Source organism: Ursus maritimus, unplaced genomic scaffold (assembly GCF_017311325.1).
Source record: "Ursus maritimus isolate PB19 unplaced genomic scaffold, ASM1731132v1 scaffold_9, whole genome shotgun sequence".
Taxonomy (NCBI): Eukaryota; Metazoa; Chordata; class Mammalia; order Carnivora; family Ursidae; genus Ursus; species Ursus maritimus.
This window is the reverse complement of record NW_024427107.1, coordinates 46,552,563-46,567,770: the sequence shown is the minus strand read 5'-3', so window position 1 is coordinate 46,567,770 and position 15,208 is coordinate 46,552,563. Positions and strand designations below refer to the sequence as shown.

The 15,208-nt window shown below is 41.7% G+C and overlaps 1 protein-coding gene and 1 non-coding gene across 2 annotated transcripts in view; both read left to right on the top strand.

Annotated features, from left to right (window-relative positions):
* RRM2B (ribonucleotide reductase regulatory TP53 inducible subunit M2B) overlaps positions 1–6,071 on the top strand; it is a 137,324-nt gene extending 131,253 nt beyond the window's left edge. Inside the window, exon 9 of the mRNA XM_040625881.1 lies at positions 5,266–6,071. Coding sequence (XP_040481815.1) covers positions 5,266–5,382 — 117 coding nt within the window. The 3' untranslated portion in view covers positions 5,383–6,071. The remainder of the gene's footprint in view (positions 1–5,265) is intronic.
* LOC121101810 lies at positions 3,367–3,508 on the top strand. Its single transcript, XR_005833838.1, has one exon. It is a non-coding gene; the product is annotated as a small nucleolar RNA SNORA67 (small nucleolar RNA).
* Positions 6,072–15,208: the final 9,137 nt, after the last annotated feature.

Here is a 15,208-nt window from a genome sequence, read left to right as displayed (position 1 = left end):
TTTATCCTCAGGAATTTGTGAGGTATTTAGGGGCAGGATTTGTCACTTTCTATTAACTATCACATCAGTTAGGTATTATGTTTGGTTGCTGGGAACAAGCTGATTTCAGTGGCTTAAAAACAAGGATTTATTATTTTTTCTAACAATAAATAATGGGAGGTAGTCTGTCCAGGGACAGTGTGGCTGTATCTTGGTCCTTGGGACCTAGGACTCTTACAGTTTTCTGTACATTTCTCTTCTTGAGGTAGTCTTATATGAGAGAAAATATTTGCAAATCATATATCTGGTAAAGGATTAATATCCACATTTATAAGGAACTGATACAACTCAGTAGCAAAATAATAAAAATAATAATTTAAAAGGGTGCCTGGGTGGCTCAGTCAATTAAGCATCCAACTCTTGATTTCAGCTCAGGTCATGATCTCAGGGTCATGCCTCTTGTTGGGCTCTGTGCTGGGAGTGGAGCCTGCTTAAGATTTTCTTTCTCTCTGCCCCTCCCCACCCCATGCTTGTGCATGAATGCGCTCTCTAAAAATAATAATAATAATAAAAATGGGCAAAGGACCTGAATAGACATTTTTCCAAAGAAGATATACAGATAGCCAACAAGTACATGAAAAGTTACTCAACATCACTAATCATCAAGAAAATGCAAATCAAAAATCACAATGTGATATCACCTCACACCTGTTAGAATGACTATTCTCAAAAAGACAGAAGATGATAAATGCTCATGAGGATGTGGAGAAAAATGTTCCCTTGTGCACCGCTGGTGGGAATGTAAATTGGTACAGCCATCCTGGAAAACAGTATTATTAAAATATGAAAAATATAACTACCATGTGGTCTAGCAATTCTGCTTCTGGGTATATATCTAAAGGAGACAAAATCAGGATTTCAAAGAGATCTCTATATTCCCAAGTTCATTGCAGTGTTATTTATAATAACCTTTTTTCATAAAAAAGAAGGAAATCCTGCCATTTGCAATGACATGGATAGACCTTAAGGGAATTATGCTAAATGAAGTAAGTCAGACGCAGAAAGACAAATACTGTATGATCTCATTTGTATATGGAATCTAAACACAAACTGAACTCAGAAGCATAAACTGGTGGTTGCCAGGGGTGGGGGAAATGGGTAAAGGTAGTCAAAGGGTACACACTTCTAGTTACAAGATGATTAAGTTCTGGAGATCTAATCTGCAACATGGTTTCTATAGTTGACAATACTGTATTGTGTATTTAAAATTTGCTGAGAGAGTAAATCTTAAAATTCTCACCCCACACACACTAAATGATAATTCTATGAGGTGATGGATATATTAACTAACCTTATTGTGATAATCATTTTACAATATACATGTAAATCAAATTATCATGTTTTAAACCTTGAACTTATACAGTGTTATATATCAATTACTTCTCAATAAAGCTAGAAGAAAAAAAAAAGATAGCCTTATAGTCCAAGATGGCTGCTGGAGGTGGCGCCATCACATCCATGCTCCAGGTAGAAAGATGGAGCAAAGAAGAGGATAGAGCCATAACTCTCAGCTGAATCAACACTCAAAGCCCTACCTTCCATTTTATTTTTGTTTGGTTTGGTTTTTTAAATCTCACCAACTATGCTGGTCTGTAAGGGAGGCTGGGGAAATGCAAATATTTTTAGTAGGACAGTTTGCCACCCAATAATACAGAGAATGAATACCTTGGCATTTAACAATCTCTGGCTTAACTCTCTCAACTCATTTGGTTATACCCTTCATGATAAAAATGCATTTCCTTTTACCCAACCACAATTATCAGTCATACTGAAGAGTCACCCATAAAGAGCTAAAGAGTAGTTTTTTCCCTAGACCACATAGAGTAATTCTTTAACTCATGGGAACTTAGTGAAGTCATTCATTTAGTACAAGTGGTAAGTTGTTTGTGTCTCCTAAATGTCTGGCAAGGTACAAGGCTCTGAGGACAGAGCAATGAGTAAGACAGGCAAAGTCCCTTCTGTCCTAGTTACAGTCCAGTGGAGGAGCAGAAGAGCGTGAATCAAAGTGGCACATAAAGACATGAAGCATTCCTATGTGACGACAAAAAATGACAAGTCGTAGGTAAAATAAAAGGAACTCTCTGGGTATAGAGTTAGGGAAGGCTCTTAACTCTATGGATGAGTTGAAATTTGATGGATGGGTTGGAAATAACTGGTTGAAGGAGCTGCGTGGGTAAACAGCATTCCAGGAATTCCACGCATTCCAGAAGGAAAGAATAGTACAGATGAAGGCCAATAGTGGGAGGAGCATAGAAAAAGGCCAGTTACTGTGACTGGAGCACCAGAAGCAAGAGGAAGCACATTAGGACAGGAGATTAGAGAGAGGTGGGCAGGGACTAGCCTTGTGGGGTTGTGTTAGGCATGTTAAGGATTTCAGTTGTCCTCCCAAGAGCAATGGGAAGTCACTGAATTTTAAGGTGGCGTGGGGTTAAGGACATGTGAAATGAATATATTAGCTCTTTGAAAAGATTACTGTGATAGAGGATAGACTGGACTGGATTGAATAGTGGCAGGCAGATTAGAAGGGAATCCAGGTCAGTGATGAATGGCGGCTGGTGCAGGATGCCGGTAGTTGTGGGCATGGAAAGAAGTAGATGGATTCAGGAGGACAAATGTAGTTCTGGGGGCCACTTGACTTTTGAGGGCTAATGGTGTTCTGGATGTGTCTTTCTGAGATACAGAATTTCATCTTTAATATGAAAGAGAAAGTGATTACATTAGATTTATTGATAGTAACATTAGATTTATTGATAGATTAGATGGATTGGTCAGGGTTAGGATGAGATTTGGTCCTGGTTTGGTCTTAGTGCAATGTTTTTGATTTCGTATATTTTTCTAACCCTCAACTCTGGGATTTTGACAAAATGGTACACCAAAGGCCTATATGCTCTTGTACAGTCATGAGAGATGCTTAGGTGATGTATTTCTTGCTGCTATGAGAGTTGTTAACTTTCTTCATTTACCAGAATTTGAGAATTAAAGAATTGAGAGGTTTCAGGTTAAACATGATGCGCAAATGCAATGTTTATTTTGCAGTGTTTACTGTCCCCCATTCTTAATACCACTAAAATGACAGAGAAAGGATTACACAACATTAACTCGTGAGGACAAAAAGAATAGGGAAGGAGATGATTGTATACAAGAGATCCCAGCAAAATTTTGAGATATGGAAAGTAGATGGATTAATGGTAACTGATTTGGGTTTTAGCTTTTCCTGCTATAGCCAATAATAAGCAAGCTCCTTTGTGTCACAAATTCAAGACAAGCTCAGACATTGGTGCCACTAGATACCTCTGAAGGTGAGGCTGAGTTTAAAAAGGATTCCCCGTCCAAGGTGATTCCCTCTCCAAGGGGCCTGCCCTTGCCCGCTTCAGGAAAGTAGCAGCTTGGAATAAGATCTGGCATGCCTCAGGTTACGGGGCGAGAGGGCACGTCTGTCTCCTTCGCCTGCCTTTGGCTGCCTGCACGCGCTGCGGTAGGGGCGCCTGGGTAGCGCAGTCGTTAAAGCGTCTGCCTTCGGCTCAGGGCGTGATCCCGGCGTACTGGGATCGAGTCCCACATCAGGCTCCTCCGCTATGAGCCTGCTTCTTCCTCTCCCACTCCCCCTGCTTGTGTTCCCTCTCTCGCTGGCTGTTTCTCTGTCACATAAATAAATAAAATCTTTAAAAAAAAAAATAAATAAAAAGGATTCCCTTCCCCCACTTGTGATGCTAGACAAGTACTCTTCCTCCACTCTGCATAGATAGGTTTATGTCTAGAGAAGATGAACTTGGGAGCTCCCAGACTACAGGAAAAGTCAACTGATAACTTGGCAATACTTGGAGACATTTTTTTGTTGTTGCAACTTGGTGGGAATTTGTTATTGGCATCTAGTGGGTAGATGCCAGAGATTCTGCTAAATAGTCTACAATACACAGGACTGCCCCCACAACAAAGAATTATCTGCCCCGAAATGGCAATAGAGCTGAGGTTGAGAAACTCTGAGTTAAGTGAAAATCTGGGATGAGACTCCCTGCCTCCTTACCCACTGTAGACAGGTGCTTGCACAGGCACTATAGGAGTTGGTAGAATATCTTGATTGGGAAATTGACTAGCAAAGACAAACATACGGGCATCTGTAAACGTTCCAACTATGTGACAGGTTCCTGCCAATCACTCATTATAAGTTCTAATCCCTCTCCCAGATCTTCCCTTTATCTTTTTGAGACTGTCTTAAGTATGACCAGAGAGCAAGCCACAGAGTGAAGAGACTCCCAGCATGAGACTCTCTTCATAAAAAATGGAGATAAAAATGAAGAGGAAAAGGGGCGCCTGGGTGGCACAGCGGTTAAGCGTCTGCCTTCGGCTCAGGGCATGATCCCGGCGTTGTGGGATCGAGCCCCACATCAGGCTCCTCCGCTATGAGCCTGCTTCTTCCTCTCCCACTCCCCCTGCTTGTGTTCCCTCTCGCTGGCTGTCTCTGTCTCTGTTGAATAAATAAAAAATCTTTAAAAAAAAAAATGAAGAGGGAAAAAGAGGAATCTAGAAGAAAAATAAAGAATGCAAGCAACAGAAGAAAACATTAAAAGTAACTTATTCTAGTATCTCTAGAGAGGTAAGAGATGCTATTGCACTTCTTAAACTAGACGACTAAGCTATTAACAAGAAAGGGATAGTGATAAAACAAAAGAAGTTATTAGAAATTAAAGCTATGAGAGCAGAAGTAAAAATGAAGGGTTGGATAGTAAGGTTGAAGAACTCTTAGAGAGTACAACAGAAGGACCAAGAGATGGGGAAATAGGAGAAAAAAGTAGAACAATGGAGGAAAGTCCAAGAGGCCAACATCCAACTAATAGTGATTCCAAAAGAACATGAAGGAAATCAGAAAAGAAAAAAGAAAAAAACAAGAAAAATCCCCAAAGGATAGGAGTTTCCAGATTAAAGGGCCTGCTTGGTGCCCAGTACAAGGGATGCATGTCATCATGAAATGTTATACCAGGAATGAAGAGAAATCTTAGGAACTATCAGAGACAAGAAGAAATCGGTTATCAGAGGGGAACTAGACTTTTCAACAGAAACTGTGGAAGCTAGAAGTTGATGGAGCATTGCCCTCAACGTCTTGAAGGAAAATTATTTCCACTTAGATTTCTGTATTTTGCAGAACTTCAGGCAAATGTAAAGGTAGAATAAAAGCCTTTCCGAAGTTATACGACTGAAGGTATTTAACTCCTGCGTATCTTGATTTAGGAATATGCCGCCATATGTGCACCGTCAAAAAGGAGTATAAATCAAGACGGAGGAAGCCATGGGACTTGGGATCAGGTCAAGGGCCCACACAGAAAGAGAAGGGAATACCTGATTTAAAGTGTGCATCAGGCCCATGGAGCTTGGGCAGATTTTAACAGGAGGATGGAACACTCCAAGAGGGATGTGGTAAGGAGAGCAAATGAATACTACAGAGTGTAATATATGCAATGAGAGGAATTTTAGAGAATTGTGGGAGTTTTCAGGATACAATAGTGAAAGTTATATAGAACGTTAAGTAAGTGAAAAATGAGGCAAAAAAAAGAAGATGAACAAGAAAGGAAATGTGTTTTGATTGTGCATTTAGAGAGCACTCATTTTATGCCAGGCACTCTTTTCAGTGTTTGCGCATAATTATTCATTTAACCCTCACAGCAACCCATGAAGTGGGTGTGGATGCAGTTTTCATTTTACAATTATGGGAAATGATGTAAAGGCCACATAGCCGGTACCCGTTGGAGTAGGATTTCAACCAAGGCAGTCTAGGTTCATAGTCATAAAATGTAAATTCTATATTGCTTTAATCAAAATAGTGGTGTTACTCTCTCGAGGTGATGGTGGGGTGGGGAAACGGGAGGAACTAATGTAATTGCTAGATTCTAATCTTTGACAGTAGGAAGTAGTAGATAATGTCCGCGTGGAAAAAGAAAACAAGAAATAACAATAAAGCATCTAATATTAAAATATGGAGGTTTTGATGGTAGGAAATAGATAAAAAGAGTTGGGAGTTGTAACCTGTGGGAAATGGGATGGGGAGTAACAGGTTGCTCATTTTTCTTCTAGCTTTACAGTGCAATTTGACTTTTTAAAACAATATACTTGATTTGATTTGATTTAAAAGAAAAGTTAAATGAAAATAAAAGGAATAAAGGAATTGTTTAGCCTCATGTTGGATCACCCAGTTGGAATCTAAGCTGCTGCACAGAAAGGGTCCCTGTCTCCATCCACAGGGGCACTACACCTTTGATATTCATGGCTGCAGCCATCATGCTATGACTGCTTATGGGAAGGCTTGTAAGGGGTTCCAGAATGGTGTGTGTTAAGTCCAAACCATGCTGAGCGGGTTTGAAATACTGTTCATGGATTGTTTCAATTGAAGGAAAGTGTCTTCTTGGCTTGGATTTGTGAATTTAATTAGACAATTTCAGAGTCAAAGTTGTGCTGTTGCCATTTTAGGGTTGAGTCAGACTTATGAACTCACCGGCAGGGGAGACACTCGGGTCCTATTTTTTTTTTTTAAGAGTCTTGCCTCCTGCAGCTATTTTTTCGATCCTTATACACCAGAAGAAAAAGAATCATTGTTAATAAACACAAGGAGTGAAATACATTGATTTTTCTCTTGCTCTTTGGAAGTAGGGGGAGGAGATGTGCATATCTCAGTAGTAATTCTTGTTTTTGTTCTGACTCCTTTATTGCATTTTTCACCCATGGACTGCTGAGTGATTTGAATCAGAGCTGTGGTAGAAGGGCTTCAGCCCTTCGATGGAGAGAGGCAGGCCAAATGCTCCCATGAATTTGCAGCCCCATTACAAATGCACCCTGCTGGGAGGGAGTGCTCAGTTTCTTTTGCCAGAAAGTCTTCTGAACAGAACAGGCTTCAATTTAACCATGTGTTATCTTGAAAACTCTCTCTTCTCATTTTTTTTTTAAGCTGGAGATTTCTTTAGTGATGCCTCCCATCAGAAAGAAAAACAGTGATTATAGCAGTGACTGAGGAAATACTAATTTTGAATATTAAATAACACATAGGGATGTTTTCTTTGTGGGACATTTATGGAGATTGTGTATTTTAGACCATTTGGAATGGATGTTGGGGGGAGGTGGATCCTCCACATCTATTTTAGTTGGAGAAGGATTTGGGGAGAAACTGCAATTTAAAGAGGCCTTTTAATTTTATCAATTTCTGCCAGGGACAGAGAGCTCGTGTGTCAATCGTATCTCCAAAGAGAGTTTTCCTCCTCAAATTACTGCTGTCTAAAGGGCTGTTACTTGAAAATAATAAGCACAAAGAGACAGTGTCTCAGGACAAATGGTGATGCCTTTTTTTCTTTTTCGTACTCTTAGAAGTGAAATACAGTTAGCTAACTTAGCTGTGGCAGCATTAGTATCTTCAAGATGGGAGTGCAGAGTGGTGGGCTATGAAGCCAGATTTGGGAAGGCAGTTTAAATACAACGCTCAACTCTGCTCCTTTCGTTTTGTGATTGCTGCAAGGCAAAGCAATAGGTTAGGATCACATGCATAGGACCAGTGGCCACTCGTAGCTCACATTCCCACCAACAGACCAAATTTCTGTTTCTAGGATTGGTCTGGCAGCTGCTGGCTTCCCTTAGGCTTGGTATTGGTGAAAGCACCAGCCATGTCCCGTGGAGCGTTTCTCTAGTGCCTTGTAAAGGAGCTTGCAGCTGAGCTCTTTAATTTTTAAAATATGTTTATTAAATGATTTCCATCTTAGCTGGGGCTGCTATAACAAAATGCCACCAAGTGGGGGACTTAAACAACAGATATCTATTTCTCCCAGTTCTGGCGGTTGGCAAGTCCAAGATCAAGGTGCCAGCAGATTTGCTGTCTGATGGGAGCCACTCCTGGCTTGTAGATGGCCTCCTAGCTGGGTGCTCATACAGGCTTTTCTCTGTGTGTGCGTGGTGCATGAACGTGGAGAGAGATTGCTCTCTTCCTGTCTTATAAGGGTACTAATTCCAGTATGAGGGCTCCACCCTCCAGAAGAAATCTAAGCCTAATCCCCTTGCAAATGCCCCCCCTCTAATTACATCACATTGTGGTTAGGGCTTCAACAGAAGAATTTGGGGGCAACATAAATATTCAGCTCATGACAATGTTCTATCTTTATTTTTCTTCTTATGATGAAAAGGCAATCATCTTTAAATACCAGTATGATGTCTGGCTTAAGGTATGTGTGCAGTACTTTAGCTGGCTGGAGGAGCCGGTGGAGAATTCGTAGAAAAGGAGTGTAGGAGTGCCTGGGTGGCTCAGATGGTTAAGTATCTGCCTTCAGCTGAGGTCATGATGCCAGGGTCCTGGGATCAAGCCCTGTGTCGATCCGCATGTCGGGTTCCCGGCTCAGCGGGGAGTCTGCTTCTCTCTCTCCCTCTGCCTCTCCCCCCACCCATGCTCTCTCTCTGTATCTCTCTGTCTCAGATGAATAAATAAAATCTTCAAAAAAAGAACAAAAACGGAGTGCTATTTGGAAGAGGAAAGAGAGTGTGCATGTGTAGGAAACCAATGGGCTTTCCGTTATCCGAATGCTTCTCAACATTCAATCAATCAGTGGCGTAAATGGGCTAAACTGTTTTTAAGCTCAGGGACTGTTTGTGCTAAGGTCCAGTCTTGTTTTCGTCCGTATGACACCAATACTATTAAAGACTAATGTTCTGTAGGAGAGGGGCTTTGCTGAGACAGTGAATACCAAAGGACTCATTAGAGGTTTAACCTCAGAAATAATGTGCTAATGCATTTGAATTCTAAGCAGACCCAGTTGTAGTCTGGTCATATTGTATTCATGTGATTTATTGACATTATGGTAAACACTACAGTTTCTAACATTATTGAAAGCGTGAATATTTTGTTCTACCTTCTTTTTTTTTGACAATAAGAGACAAACCACCAAGAGAAGGGGTCATAAAAGACCCCCTTTATTGCTTCTATTCTTAAGGGACTGGTTCTCAAATTTGGGGAGCTTACATAAAATACAGATACCAGGGCTTAGATTCAAAACATAAAGATAGGGGCCCACAAATCTGAATATTTAACAAATGCCACAGATAATTATGCTGCACATGGTTGAAGCATCAAACTTGGAAGAGAAAACACCAAACCAAACCACAAAAAAATCCATTCTTCAGACTCTCTCTAGCACCAAAACTTGTCCCACATATCAAACACTTAGGCCTTAGTATGCTCTTAGAAGCTTGGCCTTAATGCCTAATGAGTGGGCTGGAGACCTAGACTAGTTGGAATCCCTCAGAGCCCTCCAGTAGTAAATAATTGGGGAACAATTTGTTGGGTACAACACAAGCCAGTCCTGATGTCTCCTTGTAATTCCAGTTTCTGTGGGGGCCCTAAGACCTTCATGCCCACCATGTGGAGTGGTCACAGAATTTTAGCATCCCCCAGAGGTTCCCCAGAGCCCATGCTTTTTTTTTTTTTTTTTTTTTTTGAGGATCTTCCTTTGAAGTAAAATGTAACTCCCAAGGCTTTCTGTTTGATTAGTGGGAACAATCAAAAATGAAAATTCCCTCTCCCTACTCAGCCTCTACCAAGAATACTTTAATCCAGTGGGGTTGAGGTCCCCTGAAGTTTCGTGACCAACTCTGACAGGAACAGAACAATAATATACTCAGGAGCCAACCCTTAAAATCCTCAGTGAAATATTTGGCTCGCCTCCTGCCTCCATTTGTGCTATGTGGAAGAATACCGTGGGGTGACGTGGTATATTGTTTTTGGATAATTCTGCAGGCTAGTCTTGAAATGAATGCTTATAGGAAGCTGTCAAGATGAGCCTAGTATTAGGCAATAAAGGTCGGCCGGGGGTGGTTTAAATAAAGGTATTTGCTTGGGATTGTTCAGAATAATGGAGCTCTTAGGTGAGAAGTGAAAATAGCAAACACGGCTGGCTGCTGACAACACACGGGGCCCTTACCCTTTTAGTGAAGTCATTGGAAGAGAGATGAATTATGCTTCCTGGGCGGATTTTTTTTTTTTTTTTAACGAAGGTGGGTGGCAGCAGGGATCTATTTTTATTTAAAAGGCTTGAGAAGTGCAGTGGAATGGCTATGCCTTTGCCATCAGGCCTTTGCCGTTGTTTGACAAGGCCTGAGCAATTGGCGGCGGAAGAATGTAGTCCTGCCTGATCACTGTGGCACTTCGCTGGATGTGCTTTATAATATTTGGGCAAGTTTGCCATTATCCTTGTGTCTTAATTTCTCACTTCCTTAAATATGATTTAACGCCTCGTGGCATGACGGGATTTCCTTAAATGTTGGCAGATTGCTTTGTACGTTCAGATGTGCAAAGGGAAAGTCATCCAATTTATTAATTATGCATTGCAGTTAATAATCATATAAAGCTGTCAAGCGATTAGCTGTAGGAGGTGTGTGAGAAAAGGACTGTTAAAACAGCAGCAGTTGTTGCTATAGATAGGGCTCTCTGCTGTACGCTCATAACCTTTTGAAGAAATGCACAGTTGTAACTCCAAAGCATTATTTCATGACAATTGCGTTCTGGATGGCAGAGTTGTTTCTAGTCCCCCTTTTGTGGAAAGTGAAGGCTGTCATGCTGTGATTGTCTTCAAAAGAGTGCATTCCATGTAGTAGGTATAGAGATCATCTTTCATGAGAGGAAGAGTTAATCCTTCCTATCTTGAAATTCTAAGTTTGCCAGGGACTAGCTGGCTGTCACCAGAAAGACGCCTACACCTCTGGGTCACGTCTCTCCCTGTAGAATGGAGACATCCTACAGTTGTTTAGAGGATCCTCTCTGTCCAGTTCACTTCCTCAGGGTGATTTACCTGTGTTAGGGCTAGAAAAGGAACAAATAACAGGCAGCCGGTGGCGTTGCAGTCTCTGCTCTAAGCTGGTACTCAGTGCTCCGTGCGTGCACAGAACAGATGCTCTCTGAAGCTGGCTCCGGTAAAGGAGGAAAGGTACAACAGATGGATTCACTCAGAGGCACTGGAATGCGGCCAGCCTACCTGGGAGCTGCTGTGGGAAGATGGCTCAAAACCCAAGCCCAAGCCCTGGTCTCTAGCCCGGCTTCTTTCACCTTGAATCTTCTCCTCTTAGCTGGCTTCTTCCCCTAGGTTCAGTCAGGCCCCCAAGATTGAGTATTTATGACCCATGAGGTCTAGAAGTCACTGCTGACCGTCTACAGGCTCCAGTTTTCATCTGCATTCCTTTAACAAGTAGTAATGAGTGCCTACCCTGCTTCAATGCCTGTTGTGAGTCTTGCTCTCAGTGGAAGTTCAGACAATCATCAGATAAACAGGCAAGTGAATGAATGAACAGTGCACTTTCAGATATAGATGAATGAATAAAAAATAAAATAAGATGACGGGATAGAGAGTGATAGAGATGGGGGATGTTGCGGCACTTTAAAGAAAGGAATCAAAGTAGTATTTGAGTAGACTTGAATGAGGAGCAGAGCCAGCAATGTGGAGATCTAGGAGACACGAGTCCAGGCAAAGGCAGCAGCGTGTGTGAGGCCCGGAGTCAGGAATGAAAGTGATGGGTAAAAGGAACAGCAAGAAGCCATAGTGATGGTAGCCTAATGAATAAGGGGTCACGTGGTGGGAGATGAGGAGTGGGGCAGCTCATCAAGGGACTTGCAGTTTAGTCAGGAGTTAGGAGTTTTTCTAAGTGAAATGGAAAGCCATTGGAGGAGTCTTAAGTTGGACCGCCATGATCTGATCCACATTTTTATTTTATTTTTTTATTTAAAAAAATTTTTTTTAAAGATTTTATTTATTTATTTGACAGAGAGAGAGACAGCCAGCTAGAGAGGGAACACAAGGAGGGGGAGTGGGAGAGGAAGAAGCAGGCTCCTAGCAGAGGAGCCTGATGTGGGGCTCGATCCCATAATGCCGGGACCACGCCCTGAGCCGAAGGCAGACGCTTAACCGCTGTGCCACCCAGGCGCCCCTGATCCACATTTTTAAAAGGTCACTCTGTTGGCTATGTGCAAAACAGAATGCAAAGGGGCCAATGTGGAAGCGTGGAAGCGAGGAGACCAGGGAGGAGGCTGCTTGCTGCATGAATCCCCGTGAGAGATGATGGTGGCTTGGGCCGGGTTGGTGGTGGTAGAGTTGGTGAGAGCTGGCCATTTAGGGACATTACAGGATTTGCAGATGAGCTGGTTGTAGGGTGTTGAGAAGGAGACAAATCAAGTGTTTTTCTGGAGGAACTAACCGTACAGGATTTACATTTGCTGCCATGGGAAGACTGGGAAAGGAACAGGACTGAGGGGAGAAATTAATTTATGTTTGAGACGTGTTCAGTTGTGAGATGCCTCCTAGGCATCCAAATAGAGATGTCAAGCAGCTACTTGGATGTTTACATCTGGAGCATGGGAGAGGTGGGGACTGGTGATTGGAATTTGGTAGCTAATTCTAACCAGGGCTCCAGCCGAGATCACCTAGAGAGATCGTGTTTATGGGATAGAGACAGAGGCCCAGGATGAATCCCCAGGGTACTCTGACAGCTAGAGGTGGGGAAGGGGAGGGAAGCCAGCCAAGAAGACTGAGGAGGAGGTCAAATTCCAGAGACAGTGCATTCAGTTGATATCTAGCCCACCAATGCGTAGGTCCCCTTCAGGTTTGCTAAATACCCCTGGTCCAATCAGTAGTGGCCAAAGTAAATGGGCGGAGAGGACTGCTGAGGTCCACTGAGTTTTGTGGGCAGGATCAGATTTCTTTCTTTCTTTTAAAGATTTTATTTATTTATTTGACAGAGAGGCAGCGAGAGCAGGAACACAAGCAGGGGGAGTGGGAGAGGGAGAAGCAGGCTTCCCACTGAGCGGGGAGCCAGATGTGGGGCTCGATCCCAGAACTGGGATCATGTCCTGAGCCAAAGGCAGACACTTAATGACTGAGCCACCCAGATGCCCTCAGGATAAGATTTCTTGAGAAGGGGAAAGGACAGGTGGGGATTCTAAAACCTGGCCTAACATGTAATTGAAATTTTGTTGACCGACTCTTAAGGATATTCCTTCTTACTCTTTCTCTTTTATAATAGCTTTCTTTTAATTTATCTTATTTTCATAGACTTATTACTACGTCTATCTTACCTTTTACCTTCCAAAGGATCTCAGAGGCCCTAAGTACCACCAGTACCCAGATTTCTTTCCCCTTTTCTGTCTTCTTTCCTTTCGTGGCCCAGCCTTATAAAATTTCCTTTCCACATCCACATTCATGGATATGATCCAGCATCCATAACCTGGAGCTGTCTTATGGCTTGGGGTCATAGGATGGGGCCACCACCATAGTCGACTCTTCTCCAGGCAGTGGTGAAATGATCCTCTCAATCTCATACACATTAAAACCTTCACCCAAATAGTGCTAAGGCATCCCAGTTCCCCTCAGAGAGACAGGGAAGCATTACTTAAGTTCAGGAATGCTGCGAGCAGATGTTGATTAAGAGACCTGACATGATTGCTAAGAGAAGGGGGCTGTCTGGGGAAGCTGGTTTAGCATTGCTTCACTCTAGTCCCTGAATTCTCCTCCTGGCCAGCTGTGCAGATGTGGGCTGTAGGTGGGGCACAGGCACAGCGGGGTGAACAGTGTAGGTGATCGTACAAATCCATCATCACCATTAGAAAAACAGCTTAAAGTGTGCGTTCTTGAAAAAGGAAGGCATGCCATTCATTGTATGTAATTGCAATTACCTGTTCACCAGCATTAGAGGGACACGCTCAGAGATACAATCAAAGAGTACTTCTTCAACACAAAGCCTCTTAGATGAATGCAGGTATTATTTCATGACTGTTCCTTCGATTCTCCTCGCTTGTGAGAGGATGTATTCTCCCCAGCAAGTCATTTCGAGCTTCTATTTATCTCATATAACTGTGGATAATAGAGTTGACCTTTCTCACTTAGATTATTGAGTTTAATGCCCTTGAAATGTGGCAAATGCTACATGGCCGCTAAAATGTTATTCCATTTCTCTTCTCCAACCCCTAGGTCTTGTTTTCAGGGAGACATTCTATTGGACCCAGCAAAGCAGTGGCCTAGAAGGCAGGTGGTTCAGCACCTTCCTGGAAAAAATGAGACTGATCTTCCTCATCTGCAAACCTATCTGGTCACTCAGCTTAACTTGATAATTCACCAGTGTTCTCTTAGCAGAATGTTTTACGATATTATAAAGATATCTATAAAGATTTTATAATTTGTAAGAGATTATAAAGATATTTCAAAAGTTTAGAAGGAGGGAAAACCTCTCAGATCTTCCCTAATAAACACAACCTTTTTCTTTCTTTATTCCTTTTTGGTCTTTCTACTGTTTAGAATTTTAATCATGGCATACACAAAACTTGCATATTCTTCTATAATTTTTAATAATTTAATCATTTTATTTTTCTGAATACTAGTCCATAGGTTAGAATGACCATAGTTTATTTACTTTTCTTCGAGGGCATTTACTTTGTTTCCAGTTTTCCACTCTTCTGTCGCTGCAGGCTCTCGTCCTTTCTTTTGTGTTATTTCCTTAGGATGAAGTCTTGGGGCACTGATAGGGGTAGGGTTACCACATAAAACACAGGATTCCCAGCCACAGTGGAATTTCAGATAAACCATGAATATTTTTTTAGTATAAGTATGTCCCGTGTAATATTTGGTACATACTTATACTAAAAAGGCTTCATTTTTATTTGAAATTCAAATTTAACTGGGTATCCACAATTTTTATTTGCTAAACCTGGCAACCCTAATTGTGAGTCAAAACAGGAACATTTTCATGAATCTTGATACACATTGCCAAATTTCTGTTAAATTTATCATTAAGATTTTATTATTGATTTAAATAAGGAGGGGAAAATTTCAGAGGGGAGAATAACGAAGAACATGGGAACCCTTATTATCTAGGTTATTACATTTTTAGTTTTTAGGAGACTTACACAATCATATAGTATTATATAAACATGTAATATTATATAAATATTCATAGACACATAAGGAAAAATTTTTTGGACCACACATACTTCTGGTAACATCTACCCAGTTTGTACCTGGTTTCTTGGTGGGGCACTTGCTATTAGTTGCCTACTTGCTATGTGTCCCCCTTCTTTCTTACTAACAGAACCCTGATTTTTTCAGGGCAGCAATGGGGCCAGTTAAAAACTCAATTTCTCAGGCTACCTGACAGCTAAAGGTGGCCATGG